Raw genomic sequence first — 19,057 nt, 5'->3', positions numbered from 1 at the left:
TCGTCAATAAAATCAATATCAAACATATTGTCACTTTATTTCCTATTTACTATATATTTCAGATACATTAACAAAAACTGATAAGGTCAGTGCATGGAAAAGTATGCATGCCCTGGCACAATCGTTGGCGTTGGCTTAACAATAAAGAGTAAAGTTTAAAATCTCTCAGAAAACGAGTCTACAAGTAACTGCTGTTGTGCTGTTACAGGACTCAAGACGTATGTAAGTTTTTGTTACAAGTGTACCAATCTACACTTGTAATTTACAATATTTTTATAAAACGCTTGTTCGATTATGAGTTTAAAACTATAAAACTCCCGTATTTTCGTCTATGGTTGAGCTACAGGCACTTGTACCTGTAACCTGTAAAAATTGTAACACAGTACTTTTATAAAACGCAAATTGTAAAAAACGGAGCAAGTGTTGCCAGTAAACGCCTGTAAACTTGTAACTTGTAACTTTATAAAACTGGGCCCTGGAGTCGATAACATTCTTCCTAATTCTTTCATCGACTATCACAAAGTCAATCATACTTTTTCTTTACATTCTCCGCCTCTCGAGTGTATAAATGTATCCATTTGTGGTCAAACATCGTGTTTGTTACACAAAGGTTCCACTCTTGGCAAATCTCTAACAAACTTCTCCCATTATCATTTACTCTCTCGTCACGGTGCATTCCAAGAACCTTTTCAAATCCGTCCCTTTTTATTCCTACCCATACCCATTGAAGTCACCTAACAAAATTAATCTTTCATTACTCTTACATACTTTCAAAACCTCTCTTAGTTCATCCCAAAATATCTGCCTTTCATCCCGAACGCGCTGTGATATACTCGCACCCCGGTCTACCGGAGCGTAAACACCTACCAAAAATATGCGCATCAGTCCCACTTTCCACATCAGTCTGGAATTCACACATTCAAATTCTCTCACACACTCAGCCATTCTTGCGGAAAGTACAACACCAACTCCCTGACAGGCGCGATCCGAACTAGGCACCCTAGACCAATACGCCGCGCCGTGTAGGTTCCATGCAAGGTCCTTTCCGTTTCGTCTCATTTACACACAAAATATCAATTTTTCTCTCATCCATCATCTGCAAAACCTCATTTAATTTCTCTTCCATTCCTCCTCCAACATTCAGCGTAGCAAAGCGGCTCTCCGTAAGCCGCTTTTCGCCCCCACGAGAAACGAGACGTGACGGGTGGCGTACCACGTCGCCGCCATTCGGATGATTATTATAATTTTTTTGAATCTCCATTGCGTTCCCACGAGTAATAGGAATTTAAATGTCCACAACAGCAGAGCCCTGTACTGAAGCAAGGCGGTTCACCACTGTGTCCTGTGACCGCCAACACAGACACCCTCCGTTCAACGCCAGTACTACCCTCTGGCTATGCATCCCTCGGCACGGGTCGGCTAACACCTTGGATTTGGAGGTTTTATATTGGAGTTTTCCTTCTCCTAGACGGGTTGCAGCACAATGCTAACGAGGCCCATCTCCCCGGCCATATAATTGAAATATTTTATTATATTCTAATATATTTATTATTCATTAGCATTTCAATTATGTATATGTTTAACGAAGATATTGAAGCTTCAATTAATAGCTATTTCGTTCCGCTGTGTAGCGTTTATCGATATATAACATGATTAAAATCGACTTTTCACATCCCTAAAAGAGCACACATACACGTTTTTACGCACACATACGTAGGCTTAGCAAGGTTTTATCATATCGCGCGTGGAATCGACTGTCGTCTTCTAACGATAGTCGTAATTATATCGTTTTGCTGAACATGGCAACGGGCTACGATAAGAAAATCACGTCGATATCGTATAAAGTTATCGACAATCATTCATTAGTGACCACGATTCTCTATGCCTAGAGTTTTTGAAAAATCCATTTAATAGCCGGCCTTATTGAATTGTCGGACATGTGTCGGATGAAGTTTGAACGTGAATAGCTAGTTTTATTATTATACTACCAATTTGAAAGGTGGTTAAATGAGTGACATCCGTATATATATTAGCTTACATTATAATTTGCTCGGATTATAATGACTTTTTGTATCTGTGCAAGCAAACCTTTTCCGTTTAAAAAGTTTTTATTCTGTTTGACAACAAAGAGTTGAAAACTATTTGGCTTTCATACACAAACAAACAACACTCAATTTAATTTTCATTGCTGTGTTTTTGAAGAAGAAGAAATGCCCCCAAAAACAACAAAAATGTAAGTTGCACAAAACAACAGTAATTTATACAATATAGTTTCGTGCAGTTGGTTTATTCGATAACTTAATATTTGACTGTTTTTTTCGGCCGATCAAATGCCGTGCAAATACGGATGCTGGTGGATTACATGGCGAGTAACACGAGATTTGCAAACCGCGAATACGATGGGCCTCTCGGAGCGCAAAGATATGAAGCGCAATGGGAGGCCCTCGCACAGGCGCTCAGGGAGCACGGGCCGGATAAGTCTGTCCAGGCTTGGAAAGTGGTAAGTAAATATAATTCCCATAACTAGGATCGCTCTGTGACTTGTCTGCAAAGAAGTCTTTCTAAACATGATAATTATTTAAATTAATTTTTGAATGAAATTACTAGAGATTGAATGGATAGTTGTTTGGCCGGATACCGGATACCAAATATCCGGTGGATCTCTAGAAATTGCAGTGCAATCTGTATAATATAAATAGTGCCATCATTATCACAACTGAATAATGTGGAAGTATAGTATAATGGCTAGTAAAATGAACATCTTAATTATATCTAAGGCATATTAATATACATTATAAAATATAATAATTATTATTTCAAAAACAGGTATAGGAATATAATTTGGCTGCTTAATTTTAAGGTGTCATTTAAAATTGCATGTGTCAATTATATTTTTTCTGTCAGACATGGCGTGACTTGAGCCGAAAGGCTCGGTCAAATAATGCTGCAGCCAACCGGGCTCGGGCCCAGACTGGCAATGCTGTGGAAATACCAATGGTCAGTCAGGAGGAACAGCTAATCCTGACTGCAATCGGAAAAGATACATCCGAGGGAGTGGGTCCAGAGGAGTCAAGGATTGAAGATGTAAGTTCACATTTTTTAAACCATAGATAAATAAGTAAGCTCACCTGTCAGGTTAGGTTTTTTATAATGTGTTTACTATGTATTTTTATTGTTTTGTAACTTTTTTTATATTTTACTTTTATATTCATATTTTAAACAACCTAACTTGAGTTGAAAAAAAAATATAAAAATAATAATAGTTTTAAAACGTTAATTCACTTGATGCTATGGCAACAGCTGACAAGAAAATTGTCCTTCTGTTGTACATTAAGTGCCCTATAAGGGCCACATGCACCATTTACTATCCCGAGGTTAACCGGTTAAACCTGGAGTTATCATGGATACCAGTAGAATTTGACACTGGGTTAACCGGTTAACCCCGGGTTAGTGGCTGCAAGTGGCGCTTAGTAACACATGGAGGTAATTGACATTTAATAACATTCATTTGGGTTTGGTTTGATTTTGTTTGATATTTTACATTTAACATTTGCTTGGGGTTGGTATAGTGAAACATTTTGCTATTTTATTCCCCAAAGGGGCGGCTCTCAACCCAATATTAATTTTTATGGCGCAACTCTGGGGTGACATAGAGTACAAAATAACATTTAACTGACTTTGGAAAAGGAAGGAAGGAAGGATTAATTACGATTCATAAGAGCTTGTTGCTAAGCCTACATGAATAAAGTATATTTTGATTTTGATTTTGAAGAGCTGCTTTATTTATGAAAAAAAAAAACCGTAGTCGGGTAAAAGTTTTAACAACGTTTTGCTTTTTAGGGTTCCGTACCCAAAGGGTAAAACGGGACCCTATTACTAAGACTTCGCTGTCCGTCCGTCCGTCCGTCCGTCCACCTGTCACCAGTCTGTATCTCACGAACCGTGATAGCTAGATAGTTGAAATTTTCACACATGATGTATTTCTGTTGCCGCTATAACAACAAATACTAAAAATAGAATAAAATAAAGATTTAAATGGGGCTCCCATACAACAAACGTGATTTTTGACCGAAGTTAAGCAACGTCGGGCGTGGTCAGTACTTGGATGGGTGACCGTTTTTTTTTTGCTTTTTTCCGTTTTTTTTTGCATTATGGTACGGAACCCTTCGTGCGCGAGTCCGACTCGCACTTGCCCGGTTATTTATCTCGATCTCTTGGCTGTGATATATTTGTACGGCAATTTTATTATTACTAATCTGTTTCATTATACTTATTAATCATATTTAAGTAACCAAAATAGCTCCTCATTAGTGTGCGGTGTATTCAGTGTTTGGTAGTACCATAATAGTCAAGCCAATTACCGGGTGTGGCCTGTAACACGAGCAAATAATTAAAACGTAGATTGTACTCCTCAAACGGTGACAATTATGTTCAACAACTTTTAAAAATTATGAAGTATTTAGACTCCCTATTTTTCATACAAAATAAATATTATCTTCAATGGACGCCATTGCCACGCCATATCATTGTGATTGACGTTGCTTGTCACGCCTTAAAACATTACAAAATTCGCAACACATTGCGTCTTAGAATAAACTTTAAAATGTATTCAAAATCAAACCACAAGTTATTTTTAAAAGTCGCTGAACAAATGTTGGTCAGTATGAGGAGTACAGTCTACTGTTTAATTTTTTGCTCATATTACAGGCCACACCCGGGATATCATAATATGTACATATAATTTGCCAATTTATTATAGTTATATTTAGTATGAGTTATGATACAATAAAGCAGTGGTGGCCGAGTGGATTTGAAGTCCGACTTTCAATCCGGAGGTCGCGGATCCTAATCCTGGCTCGTACCAATGAGTTTTCCGGAACTTATGTACGAAATACCATTTGATATTTACCACTATCTTTTCGGTGAAGGAAAAACATCGTGAGGAAAGGAAACCTGTATACCTTTGCAAAGAAATTCAAAGGTGTATGTGAAGGCCCCAATCAGCTTTCGGCTAGCGTGGGGACTATAGCCCAAGCCCTCTCGCGCTTGAGAGGAGGCCTGTGCCTAGCAGTGGGACGCACATAGGTTGCATTATTATTATTATGTTATGATAACTGAAATAGACGGAACTACTAAAAGATATTAGGCTGGTTGTATGTACTTTTATAATTGTCTCAAATTCTGTATTTCCACAATAACTGTGTACTGTATTTCCACAAGGAACCCGCAAGTAATCAGTAGCATATAAAGGTTTTTTGTGCAACTTAAGTATGGGACAAGTAAATAAGTACTTAAATACAATAGACATTCCCCTTGTTGTAGATAGCGTTATTTATTATATTTACTGTGATATCACTTAGTTTCAGCTTGCTATAACATATTTTATGTCGACAGGACATCCTCAATCAACTAAAAATCCTCAACGAGACGCAACAAAAAAAATTAGAACTTTTAAAGGAGAGCAACGTCATGTTGGCGAATAGGTAAGATTTTTTTTATTACTGATATCAACTAACAAATAAACGCAATATTTATGTATGTATGTATGTATGTACTATGCAGTAGTAGTAACACGCGAACGAATGGACAAACACGCGTTACCCTGAGGTTGAACTAACTATCTACTTAAAGGCTCATTCTCTGACCCATTGATGTATATATTTAAGGACTGGCCTTACGGGCAATAAGAATGGGGACAGTACAGCGGTGTGACACCGCTACAACGCGATTGGTTGATGATCGCATCACGCGCGCAATTGGTTGATGAGTTTGCATCACGCGCGCGATTGGTCGCAACTAGTTGCGTTAGGCTGAACGATTGGCTCGAATTCGTGAGTGACACCGCTGGACTTTTTAGTGCCCATAAGGGCCATAACGCCAGTCCTTATATAGATAAAATACGCCAATGTTGACCTTGCCAAGGAGCAAGACCTTATTTCAGTTTATGAGAGCCTTTGGGATACAATATTATTAACGCCTGAATTACTCAAGATTCCTCAGATCCACAGATAAATGGTTCCAGACCGTTAGTCACCAAACAAGTCTGTATTCTGTGTTTTTGTTCCTTTGGGTTTGTTATATATAGCAAAGAGAATTTGAAATAGAGGCGAAGAATTGTCAAAGTAAATTATGTAGCCACAGTAAATTTGCTGCCATTTTTCGACAGTAAATTCAAACTGTTAGAACGCCATTTATTTGACTTTGATCCTTATTCATTCACTGATATGTATTAAGCTGTTAAATATTAATATTAACGCCATCTACTCGACACTAGACCAAAGATATGGTGCAATCTTTTCGAGCGATGGCGCCATAACCTTAATTTTGTTATTAAATAATTTTTAAGAAAAAAAAAACCGACTTCCATGGGGGCTGATGAAAGATTATTGTAGATGGTACACTATGTAGAAAAGGAGGTAAAACCACCCACTTTTTTACTAGCATTTCGCTTCTGTATAATGGCTCCTCTACAGGATGGGCCAACGCCGGCCACTCCAAGGGACGCAGCCATGCACTATCACTTGCTCCCTCTAACGCATAAATGCGTCCCTTGGAGTGGCCGGCGTTGGCCCATCGTGAAGAGGAGCCATGAGGGTCGTAGTTCTAGCCTAACCTAACCCACTCCTCAGATAGCAGTTCGGTTCTGTGCGGATCGCAGTTCGAACCTAATCAAACCCACTTTTCAAGTAGCATTTCGTTTCTGTAAGGCTCGCAGTTCTAACCTAACCTAAACCTTGTTCGGTTCTGTGAGGATCGCAGTTCAAACCTAACCTAACCCACTTAATGGCGCATGCCGTGCGGTGTACGGGGGTTTAAGCGGGAGGGGCTAGTAAGATTGACATCATCGTACTTTATACCTACATTAATTTTATGGTAGGTAATCATAGTTGTTTATTTAGTTAAGGTATCATAGTGGTTTTCTGGGTCAAGGTCCGGGTCCGAGTCCGGGTCAGAGTCCGGGTCCGTGTCCGGGTCCGAGACCGGGTCCGAGTCCGGATTCGAGTCCGGTTCCGAGTCCGGGTCCGAATCCGGATCCGAGTCCAGGTCCGGGTCCGAACCGGATCCGGGTCCGAACCGGATCCGGGTCCGAACCGGATCCGAGTCCGAACCGGATCCGGGTATGACTCCGAGTCCGGGTCCCAGTCCAAGTCAAAATCGAAATTCGTAATCACCAAACGTGTACCATGCGTCATTGAAGAGTTCTGTTCTGGTCATCATCAGCAGTTCCACTTCATCAAATGCGACAGTTTTTAATGTAAATGCTTGATTTTATGATGAAAATACAAAAAAATCTATACGTATGCCTTTAATATTTGAGGACTCGATTCCTTATGGATCCCATCATCAGAACTCGAGCTTGACAAAAATGTGGCTTAAAAACTTAACTTGCTTAACGAACATAACGAAAAGGAAAAATCACCAAACGTGAACTATGCGTCGTTTAAGAGTTCTGTTCTGATCATCATCAGCAGTTCCACTTCATCAAATGCAACAGTTTTTAATGAAAATGCTTGATTTTCTGATGTAAATACAAAAATCTCTATACGCATGCCTTTAAGATTTGAGGAGTTCCCTTGATTCCTCATGGATCCCATCATCAGATCTCAAGCTTGACAAAAATGTGGCTTAAAAACTTAACTTGCTTAACAAACATAACGACGAGGACAAATCGCCAACCGTGAACTATGCGTCGTTGAAGAGTTCTGTTCTGATCGTCATCAGCAGTTCCACTTCATCAAATGCAACAGTTTTTAATGAAAATGCTTGATTTTCTGATGTAAATACAAAAATCTCTATACGCATGCCTTTAAGATTTGAGGAGTTCCCTTGATTCCTCATGGATCCCATCATCAGAACTCGAGCTTGACAAAAATGGGGCTTAAAAATTTAACTTGCTTAACAAACATAACGAAGAGGACAAATCGCCAACCGTGAACTATGCGTCGTTGAAGAGTTCCGTTCTGATCATCATCAGCAGTTCCACTTCATCAAATGTCACTTTTTTGGATGTATATGCTTGATTCGTTGATAAAAAACCAAAAATCACTATGTGTATGCCTTTAAGATTTGAGGAGTTCCCTCGATTCCTCATGGATCCCATCATCAGAACTGGATTTTGACAAAAACGGGACCAATCTGTATGCATATACATTCAATCAAAAAAAGAATTTTCAAAATCGGTCCAGTAATGACGGAGTTATGGAGTAACAAACATAAAAAAAAATAAAAATAAAAACAAAACATACAACCGAATTGATAACCTCCTTCTTTGAGATTTGGAAGTCGGTTAACAAATTAACACATATCAGTGAAAAAATAAGGATCAAAGTCAAATAAATAGCGTTCTAACAGTTTGAATTTTCTGTAGAAAGGTGGCAGTAAATGTACAGTACATTAATTTACCATGACAGTATCTAGTGACATGTTTTGGTTTATCCTCATTCGATAATTTTTGAGTATTTGTCAGAGAGATCCAATTTACATAGATGGATGTGACTTTAAAAGTAATCCCACTGACCTAGACAAGTCTGTAACGATGTGCTATTAAAATTAGTAGCAGACTTGTCTTGATATGGCTCTACAGGGTGATTCAATACTGATACGAAACAGTTGCTTATAATTTACGAAATGCGCAGTGTTAGTCCTGCTCACGTCTCCTGAATCACCCTGTATAGTAAGCGTTTTTAATTTAAAAGACATGTCAAGATCGCTAACCTTCTTTAAAGTTCTTTCTAATGCTAAAAATAACGAACTGTAGTTAATATCTCATACATAGAATAAAGGAACTACTTCTTAATTATTATAATAATTATATTTTGTTAATATTGTTTCAGTAATCTTTTGGAGGAGACGGAGAACATAGAAAACTTGGAGGATACTGAAATAATGGAAGAGGAAGACGATTAATAGTAGTTAATTAATGTGACTTCATTCTTTCACACTTCTTCATGTAAGGCGTTATGTTTGTCTACACTCAAGTATACAATTGTGTTTTTAGCTACTAATACGAAAAAATTACATATTTCTTAAATAACTCAATTCTAATATCACAGAGTTTATCTTATTAGTCCCTTATACCCTTAGAGCATTTGATAACTGGAGTCGCCATTAAGAGCTTACCCCTCTACCGAAAAACTTGCACAATTTTGCAAACTTTTGTATAAACTGACATGGCTATTTGTACATTACATACAAATCATGCAATACATTTGACGTCCCCTCCCCCGCAAAAATCGGCGGACTGTTTCGTACAGAAAAAGACAGCGATGCCGTCTCAAGTTACTAAATGCTCTAAGCTTATACTTACCTATTTAGATATTTAATTCTTAATGGAGAACAAGTAGCCAAATTTCATTTGAGATACCTTGGTGATGTAGGTACATTCATACGTGCTATGGTGGTGGTTTAGGTTCTACAGTTCACAGAACCTCACTTCTATTTAAAGTTGTAAGGTTTTGAAAAGGTTACTACAATAAGGCAATATAGAGGGCGCTACTAGGCCGGTTTACGTGAAACCGGTTCATATCTGCATTCAAGGGAGGAAGAAAGGAAGGAAAGTAGATTGTTAACCAAGTGACGAAAGGCACTAATGTCATATAATAGAGCGCCATTATGTCCGAGACACTACGGTACACTAGTGCTCGACGCTGCACTAGTATTCGACATGGGCACTTTATGTCAAAGTGACAAGGATTAAATTTGAATACAGAAAAATCTTCGCCGTTCAAATCTAACCTATATTACTTTGACATAAAGTGAACGAATAATATATAGTGCAGCGTCGAGCACTAGTACTTCTACCTTAGGTCCGTGGGGTAGGGGGGCTCAGGGGCTCCACAAGGCGCTCAGGCCGCTCAGCAAACGCCTAAGGGAGGCGACAAGTGACCGCGCAAAGATTGGCCATAGCAATCGGCATTAAATATTGGGCACCCTATGACCCTACCAAGGGCGCAAAATTTTGATAGGTATTTAAATTTTTTAGCTTTAGCTATCTTATATAATTATTAATAAATGAGTCTGGATCCCCTTTAAAACCAAATCTCAACTGCTTATCTTAAAATTTCGAAAAAAAAATCGTATATTTAGAACAAAAATGACCCTCTTTCAGGACATGAGAAATGAAAAAGCATTTAAGGTGGTTCTCCTTGCTCGATTTTCATACAACTTTCTTGGCACCCTAGCTCCTATTATATAGGGTTTCTTCACTTGTATATGTAATGTTTGGGTAGTATATATATTTCTGTCTTCGCAGAACGTAAAAAAATACTAGATTTTGATTAAAATTATTAAGAAAAAAGCCTTTGAATATTGGTAAAATTTTGCCTCATTGCTTGTTTGTGTGAGTGATGCTTATAGTATCGGTGTAATTCTAACATGGCGACTTCATTTGACAAGCAATCATTTTTAATTTGTCAAAGCTGTAACAGATGGCACTTTAAAACCGCAACACAGATTACCTGTGTATTTTGTTTTATTTTCACTCAATAGAGGGAGGTATATTTAATGCACAAAGCATGTTACGAGTATACCTACTCATTTAAGAATCTCCTTTCTGATATAATTTCATTCCCAGATTTAATATAACTTAATAATTATTATGATTATTACACAATAAAATACATTTACATATTTATAGAAAGGTCAGTCCAAACAATCATTCGCGTTTACAGTCGTCCACCGAAAACCCTTGTGAATTCTGCTTTCGTTTCGGTAGAAATATAAATGTTCTCTGGAAAAGCCTATATTTATTGTAACAATGATTTTTAAACTAAAATACCTGGCTATATTTTTCTCAAAAATATATAGGTACCTATGTGGAGAAAAATGTCATCTTCTTGTAAATAAACAAGATTCTATAATATCTTCTGCTTGTGCATAACAATAACATTAGTAGATGATATTTTTAGGGTTCCGTACCCAAAGGGTAAAACGGGACCCTATTACTAAGGCTTCGCTGTCCGTCCGTCTGTCCGTCTGTCTGTCACCAGGCTGTATCTCACGAACCGTGATAGCTAGACAGTTGAAATTTTCACAGATGATGTATTTCTGTTGCCGCTATAACAACAAATACTAAAAACAGAATAAAATAAAGATTTAAATGGGGCTCCCATACAACAAACGTGATTTTTGACCAAAGTTAAGCAACGTCGGGAGTGGTCAGTACTTGGATGGGTGACCGTTTTTTTTTGCTTTTTTTTTGTTTTTTTTTTGCATTATGGTACGGAACCCTTCGTGCGCGAGTCCGACTCGCACTTGCCTGGTTTTTTTTCCAAAAATGCTGCTTTTCACCCGAGTTAAAACACTCTACTTTTCATTTCGCATACGAGGAAAGTAAAACGCATGTGTTTTTTTAAATACATTTTTATAGTAGGTATTTTTGAGAGTAGGTATTTTCAATTAACAATTTGGCCAAAAGTATCGTTATTTATGGAATGGGGAGTCAAATATCAGAATGGAAATTGTATAACAAATCCATTTATACCCAAATTTCAATTGCTTATTGTAAAAAGAATAATAAAATCGTACTTGGAATTGGAACCTAAACTGCTCTAGTGCAGTAACGTATCATTTCTTGCACACCTTTTACAACAACAATGACCCTCTTTCATATATTCGGCCAAATTGTGCTTTTTGAAAAACTAATTACAAGCCTTTTATGAATGTAGAATGATACCTTAGGGTATGGTGCTTTACGCACACTAGCGTCCCTTCCCCTCCCCCTGACGCAACCCCCCCTTTTTGCATGAAATATGTCCCGGTTCACAGTTTTTTACATTTTTTGAGGAAAGTATATATTTTAGGAAAAAAGTGTCAATGAAAGAAATAATCCTTAATAAATTCTTAATAAAAAAGGTCATATTCATTTTTTTTATATGATGCACCTAATTCATGTATTAGCTTGTCAAAATTCGAAATAACATAGTTTTTACTTAGGGTTCGAAACTCATTTATTATACACGGTGTAACATGAGGAAACCGAATAATTTTAACAGCGTATTCCTGATCACGTTTAGAGACAAAAATGTCCTATAAACTTTTTGAAATTCGCCTAGTTTCAGAGTTAACACCAATTAAAAAAAAAACATGTTTCTCTTGTTACATAGTTCAAAACGCCTTTTTGATGGCGATGTTGCTACTATGGGATTTAGTCTAAATATCCTTATTGATATGTCAAAAAGTGACAAGTAACACTTTGAAAAAACTAAGTTTTACGAAAAAAAACCATTTTAAGTGACAAGTTTACCAATAGCATTTAATTTTTATGTACAAATTCATTCATAAAATTAAAAAAAAAAACCAAACAAAATTTTTTTTTTTGGCGAAATTAACCTAAACACATATTACATCTTTTCCTTTTTTGACCTCATGTATACATTTTACGATAAAAGTGTCAATGAAAGAAATAGTTCCTTATTAAATTCTTAGTAAAAAAGGTTATATTCATTTTATAACACTTATTATACAAGGTGTCCTCAAGAAATGCGAAAGATTTTATTTCTGAGGTCAAAAGAAGGAAAAAATGTATGTATGAGTTTAGGTCAATTTCGCCGAAAACAATTTTTTTTATTGTTTTTAGGGTTCCGTACCTCAAAAGGAAAAAACGGAACCCTTATAGGATCACTCGTGCGTCTGTCTGTCTGTCCGTCTGTCACAGCCGATTTTCTCCGGAACTACTGGACCAATCAAGTTGAAATCTGATACACATATGTAAGTTTGTAAACAAATGAATTTTAAACATGGGGGCCACTTTTGGGGGGTAAATGAAAAAATTCAAAAATAAAAATTTTCAAACTATATCATATTACATATCAAATGAAAGAGCTTATTTTAAGGATCTCAAATATATATTTTTTAAAATTTTTGAATAAACAGTTTAGAAGTTATTCAAGAAAATAGGCAAAAATGACTATCCCCCCCCCCCTTTATCTCCGAAACTACAAGGTTTAAAATTTTGAAAAAATACATAAAATAGGTCTATACCTATAGATGACAGGAAAACCTATTAGAAATGTACAGTCAAGCGTGAGTCGGACTTAATTACAGTTTTTGATCCGACTCCTACGGATTTTTTAAAGATTTCACTCACGTTTCGCATAAATAATGTTTAGTTTTAAGTTTATAAAATACATATGTATGTTAGTCTGTAAGGTATTTGTAATATGGGCCTTGTTCCCTGAATTAAATATCTAAATAAATAAATAAAAAATAAAAAAATACATTGTTAAAAATTGTGTAATATACGGAACCCTTGGAACGCGAGTCCGACTCGCACTTGGCCGCTTTTTTTTAATTTTTTGAATATATATATTATATATGTATGTACATAAAAAGTAAATGTTATTGGTAAACTTGTCAGTTAACATGGATTTTTACTTTTTTTTCGTAAAACATAGTTTTTGCAACGTGTTACTTAATTGTCACTTTTTGACATATCAATAGGGATATTTAGACTAAATCCAAACAACAACATCGCCATCAAAAAGGCGTTTTGAACTATGTAACAATAGAAACTTGTTTTTTTTTTAAATTGGTATTAACTCTGAAACTAGCCGCATTTCAAAAAAGTTTATAGGACATTTTTGTATCTAAATATGATCAGGAATACGCTGTCAAAATTATTCGGGTTCCTCGTGTTACACTGTGTATAATAAATGAGTTTCGAATCCTAAGTAAAAACTATGTTATTTCGAATTTTGACAAGCTAATACATGAATTAGGTGCATCATATAAAAAAATGAATAAGACCTTTTTTATTAAGAATTTATTAAGGATTATTTCTTTCATTGACACTTTTTTCCTAAAATATATACTTTCCTCAAAAAATGTAAAAAACTGTGAACCGGGACATATTTCATGCAAAAAGGGGGGGTTGCGTCAGGGGGAGGGGAAGGGACGCTAGTGTGCGTAAAGCACCATACCCTAAGGTATCATACTACATTCATAAAAGGCTGGCTATAATTAGTTTGTCTTCCCCATACATTAGAACACAATTTAACCGAATCATATTTCTTGTTCTTGTCTCTCGATAATTTAATCAATTTGCAACATAAGTAGAAGAATCCTCATATATCCATAAATATCAAAATATAAAAGGACATACATTTTCAGAAGATTTCCCCGCGTGCGACGTTGCCAAATGGTTTAAAGTACAACATGCTCGCAACGTTGGATGTCAATAAGTCGACAATGAAAAATTATATTTCAAATCAATTCAAACTTGATATTTTTGACAGTAATGGGTTACTTAAATAAGAAGGCATTTTTCGCCCGGGTCTACTATGGTCAAATGGTCTAGTGGCTTTTAGCTATTGAGTATAAGTCTAACAAGTTGAACAGCATGACAGGGTTCAAACCACGAACAAAGACTCATTTCTTTTTGTATTTATTTTATTTCATCTTTTTGGTAATTTTATATGCCTTATTTTAAAAGTTATTTTAAGTAAATGTGTTGTATTTGATTATTTCATGTAGGTATATCATTTCAATAAAATTTTGGAAACTTTTATTTTATACCTGGTCAAGCAAATCTTGTCAGTAAAAAAAGGCGCGAAATCCAAATGTTCTATTTTTTTGCAGATGACGTCTCTCTCCTTTTTGATTTTAAAAATAATGAAAATTTTAATTTAAAACTGACACAAACCTTAAATCATATCAATCTGTGGATGCGCGACCATAATCTAGCAATAAATTCAAACAAAACCAAATTGATTCAATTTTATCCTTACCAAAGAACTCCATTACAATTAAAATTATCGCTTAATAACACAGAAATTGAAGAAGTAGATAATTTCAAACTCTTAGGTATTACTCTCGATAACCATATGAACTGGAAAACACATATATTAAACACTAAAACCAAGATATCACAGTTTTTGTATGGACTCTTTACGCTTCGCAAAACCACTAACTTCAGTACTGCACTAGCCGCTTACTATGCCTTCGCTAATTCATGGTTCAGATATGGAATTTTAACATGGGGAAACAGCACAGATGTGCATGACTTGTTTGTCATGCAAAAAAAATGCGTTCGTGTGCTAGTCGGAATCCGAAATTGGGATAGCTGCAAACCTTATTTCATCAAACACGGCATACTCACTCTTCCATGCCTTTACATCTTAGAGTTATGTATATATGTAAGAAAAAACATACATTTGTTCAAAGAGATACAGAATAAAAGACAAAAATACAAACTTGAATTACCCCAGCCAAACTTAGAAATATACCGCAAAAGCCCTCATTATGCGGCAGTAAAATATTATAATCACCTCCCAAATTATTTAAAATCAGTGGAAAGTGACACTTCGTATACAAAGAAGTTGAAATCGTTCCTTGCTGAAAAAGCATATTATTCAGTAACCGATTTTCTCACTGACAGTTTTGTTAAATAAGTTAGTTTATAGTAAATAAGTTTTGATCTCCTAAACTTATAAAGCTAGTTTGTAGTATTTTTTCTTAATATGTACCTACTTATATTAAGGAAATGTTTGCCATACCCTATTAGGGTCCATGAGATACTATTATTTTGTAACAACTTGTTTTTTACCATGGTGCAATAAACGATATTCTATTCTATTCTATTCTATGAACGATATCCCTTCGCGCCTACATTTTTCAAATTTGCCGCCTTTTTCTACTGACAAGATCTGCTTGACCAGCTATACTTCGTCGATAGTTGACTTCTTATGTACCTATTCTGCGATCCTAATTAGCCTCATGCATGACTTTTTTTAAATTATTTTAATCATTATTTATATCCTTTGAAAACCGGAAAATAAAAATACTTTTATATATCTTCCCATAATATTATTAAAAAATAATCAAATTACTGAAAATGTTTTACTCACGTAAGTTTAGTTTCGAAGAATAACATACGCTTAAAATAATTCAAAAGAGAATGTTAAAATTATAAAATAAAAAAAAATTGGCATTGTCGGGGTTTGAACCATGTATCTTAGCTACAATCTGATTTTTTTTCAAAATAGAGGCTACGGGTGCCACGAGCACATGACAGTTGATGGTCGAAAACATTAGTTGCTTCTGAATGCCTTGTAATTCTTAATCGTTGCTCAAACAAGAATTTATTATTTAATTTCCAATCTTTTTTCAACAATAAACATTTCATCCGCTGCGCCCTCTAGGTTACTTTACTGTAACATTACGAATCTGCTGACATTTGACACTGACTTTAAGGTGACTTTAAGTACGTAAGTGTGCGTGAATGCAAGAAATTGCAATATTTTGCAGTTGGATTCCGGTAATAACGAAATGAGACAATGTTGAGTTGAACATGTCTCGATTTGGATGTAGTATTTTTTATAGTTTTCGCACATATCAACACATCTTATGAAACTTTGTATTTTGGGAGAAATAGTGAAAATCCACAATTCGTGCACAGTGACGCCATCTTTTGGCTGATAATCGGCATCCCATCCCTAGACATCCACCTTAAGGCATATCCTTATTTAGGGACGCCATCTAGTGAGCTTTTGTGAGTAAGTGAGAAGTTTAAAAGAATGCATGCATACTTCGGCGGAAAGCCAGAATACCGTCTATAATATTTACTAATCTCTGCTTGAGCATAGCAAGACATATGAGGTAGGTATTTGTATCATAATAAAACATAGTAATAAGCAAAATATGTATTTATTAGCCGCGCACGCTTTTCCTGCGCCACTCTTAATAAGAGTCCGTTTTGGGCATGACGATGAGGAAGTTCTTGAGGAGCCCCTTCTTCAATTTCTTCTACGATTTCCACGGGAAGATCTCTGCAAGAAAAATGAGAAAATCAGTATCTAAGTACAGCATTTCCGGAACTATTAGTCGAGACCCATTGGTAGGTCGCGAGCAAATATTGAGCGAGCCCTGAAACTACTAGGACATTTGTGTCGAAAGATGGCAGTAAATTTACTGACTACATAATTTACTATGACAATATTCATCTATTTCAAATTCTCTTTGCACAACAACATGGAATTTTCTTCAATCACTCAGTGAACAATGAAATATATTATATTTGCTCTTATCTTTATTTATTTATTTAAACAATACGTTTATGTAAGGACAAATTATTAATGTTAAGCACACTTGTAATATTGCATTATGTTGTATAATACGCAACATACATTTATCATCGACGATGCCTTCGCTGGGCTGTAGTGTAAGACGCGGTCGTGACCCAGGCACCGGAACACATTTTTGAGGTACCCATTGGTCCGCTCAATTATGTTGCGCACACGACAGTGCCAGGCAGTGTACCTTGCTTCTGGGCTTCCCTGGGCAGGATTCAACACTGGCGTCATGAGCCATGGCTCGAGAGCATACCCCGAGTCACTTGAAATTATTTGGTTAACTACACAACAGTTAAGCATCCGAACAATTAACGAAACTTCCCTTTTACTTAATTATGTTTTATAATAGGTATATTCACTAAGATATGATCGAAGTACAGACAGATACACGCACAATTTTCTGCTTACCCAAAAGGAAATAATCCCCAATGTGGCCGTTGTACAATCTTCTTAATTCATCCTTAATGGAAGAATTGTTAAATATGAACGAGTCATGCACTCGGCCGGGAAACCTTGCGTTCACTGCCAAGATTTTGCAGTTGACATCTGCAACCTGAAAAGTATGAGGTATGATTTTTATATTTGTAGTACTTAGTTTGTTATTTATTTATAAGATTGCTGCGCCCTTGCAGGGTCCATATTATGTATAAGTACCTACCTACCTAATATTATGTAAGTACTTAATATGTTTGTAATAAATGCTTATGATATTTTATTTTATTTTATTTTTTCTTAATTGAGTATTAGTGACAACTAAGTAGTAACATAGATATTAATTTTAATGAATTATCTGGATCTATCTAGATTACATGTGTGTAAGATTGTCCCATAGAGATTATATTTTATTAATTAATTATAAATTATAATATACTTATATTGTTGCCCGTTAGGAGGATTTTATGATTAATATTGAAATATTTTCATTTGTAACTATAATTAAAACTTACTAGCTGTACATTAAGAGCATGAACACCTTTGCGGTTTAGATACTGCACTCCATGAGGCAGAGGTGGAGGAAATATCTTCACTTGGGTGCAGTCTACTGCACCCAAGATATTTGGCAGACGGTATGCCTCCTCAAATCCTGTGGCAACTGATCGCCGGGACCGTTCATTTCCAGGAAATATTATCCATTGGTCTTTAAGTCTGTAAAAATTGGCATTGTGTGGTAGAACTTAACCTTAGTCATACCTAGCTAATAGTGTATTTCCAAATTATGTATCCAATGTAAGTAAACTTATACCTAACTATCAAAGAATACCTATCTCATTGCACAATACAGCCACACTCTTACTTATAAATTCAAAAAAGGCAAAACTGCTAAGATAGCCCTAGCCTTATTCTCTATATATATATTCTCATACATAGAAAACCTATCATTCACCACCTGTATATATTTGGCTCGAGGAATAAGAAAGTATGTTTAAGTAGAACATCACAGAACCAACAGTTTTTTATGTAGTTTTTCAGTGCTCAAATGAACATACCTTCTGTTGACAGCGTCTACAAATTGATCGAGATACCGGCTTACGGTTGTTTGACCAATGCATAAACCATGGTCCTGACCAGTCCCACGTTGGTAATTTCCATCAGCCAGCAGATGTAACGCTGTTAAAACCTAAAACAAATAAATTAGGCTTTTAATTATTTAAGTAAGTACATTTTCCCCCTTAAGCAATACATTTTAAGGTAAAAATTAGCTTTAGTAACCTTTGTTATAAACAACAATTGCACCCAAATATGTATCAGCTAATTTTGTGTGATTGTGCGTCATCTTCACATACAAACTTTTGGATTTTAAATATTATATATAGTAGAATTTAGTAGCATGGTCATAATTTCTTAGAAGTTTCACGTTGAAAACAACACTTGCACTGAGTGTGCTATCAAAATTATTGCAGTCTTATCTTGGTCTAACTCTAGAATTAACTATACGAGGAACACTGCAATATTATAGCTCACCTTAAAGTGAGTTGGCAATTGTTAGA

General features: G+C 35.8%; 1 protein-coding gene and 2 long non-coding RNA genes across 3 annotated transcripts; 1 reads left to right on the top strand and 2 right to left on the bottom strand.

Moving 5' to 3' along the window:
- Positions 1 to 1,517: 1,517 nt before the first annotated feature.
- LOC134671421 (uncharacterized) lies at positions 1,518 to 9,029 on the top strand. The gene is made up of 4 exons (XM_063529276.1): positions 1,518 to 2,500; positions 2,905 to 3,084; positions 5,395 to 5,483; positions 8,835 to 9,029. The coding sequence occupies exons 1-4, from the start codon at positions 2,348 to 2,350 to the stop codon at positions 8,905 to 8,907; spliced, it is 495 nt and encodes a 164-aa protein (XP_063385346.1). The 5' UTR covers positions 1,518 to 2,347; the 3' UTR covers positions 8,908 to 9,029.
- A 7,560-nt stretch (positions 9,030 to 16,589) lies between these two features.
- LOC134671105 (uncharacterized) lies at positions 16,590 to 17,319 on the bottom strand. Its single transcript, XR_010099178.1, has 2 exons — positions 17,086 to 17,319; positions 16,590 to 16,766 (listed from the first exon to the last, which is right to left on the bottom strand). It is a non-coding gene; the product is annotated as an uncharacterized LOC134671105 (long non-coding RNA).
- A 147-nt stretch (positions 17,320 to 17,466) lies between these two features.
- On the bottom strand, positions 17,467 to 18,677 carry LOC134671104 (uncharacterized). Its single transcript, XR_010099177.1, has 3 exons — positions 18,557 to 18,677; positions 18,017 to 18,215; positions 17,467 to 17,622 (listed from the first exon to the last, which is right to left on the bottom strand). It is a non-coding gene; the product is annotated as an uncharacterized LOC134671104 (long non-coding RNA).
- Positions 18,678 to 19,057: the final 380 nt, after the last annotated feature.

Source organism: Cydia fagiglandana, chromosome 15, assembly GCF_963556715.1.
Source record: "Cydia fagiglandana chromosome 15, ilCydFagi1.1, whole genome shotgun sequence".
Taxonomy (NCBI): domain Eukaryota; kingdom Metazoa; phylum Arthropoda; class Insecta; order Lepidoptera; family Tortricidae; genus Cydia; species Cydia fagiglandana.
The sequence above is the reverse complement of the archived record's forward strand: the minus strand, read 5'-3'. Positions and strand labels throughout refer to the sequence as shown.

Coding starts and splice junctions, on each gene's coding strand:
- LOC134671421 (XM_063529276.1), top strand. CDS start 2,348: ATGCTGGTGGATTACATGGCGAGTAACACGAGATTTGCAAACCGCGAA. Junction 2,501..2,904: donor CTGTCCAGGCTTGGAAAGTG/GTAAGTAAATAT, acceptor TTTTTCTGTCAG/ACATGGCGTGACTTGAGCCG. Junction 5,484..8,834: donor AACGTCATGTTGGCGAATAG/GTAAGATTTTTT, acceptor ATATTGTTTCAG/TAATCTTTTGGAGGAGACGG.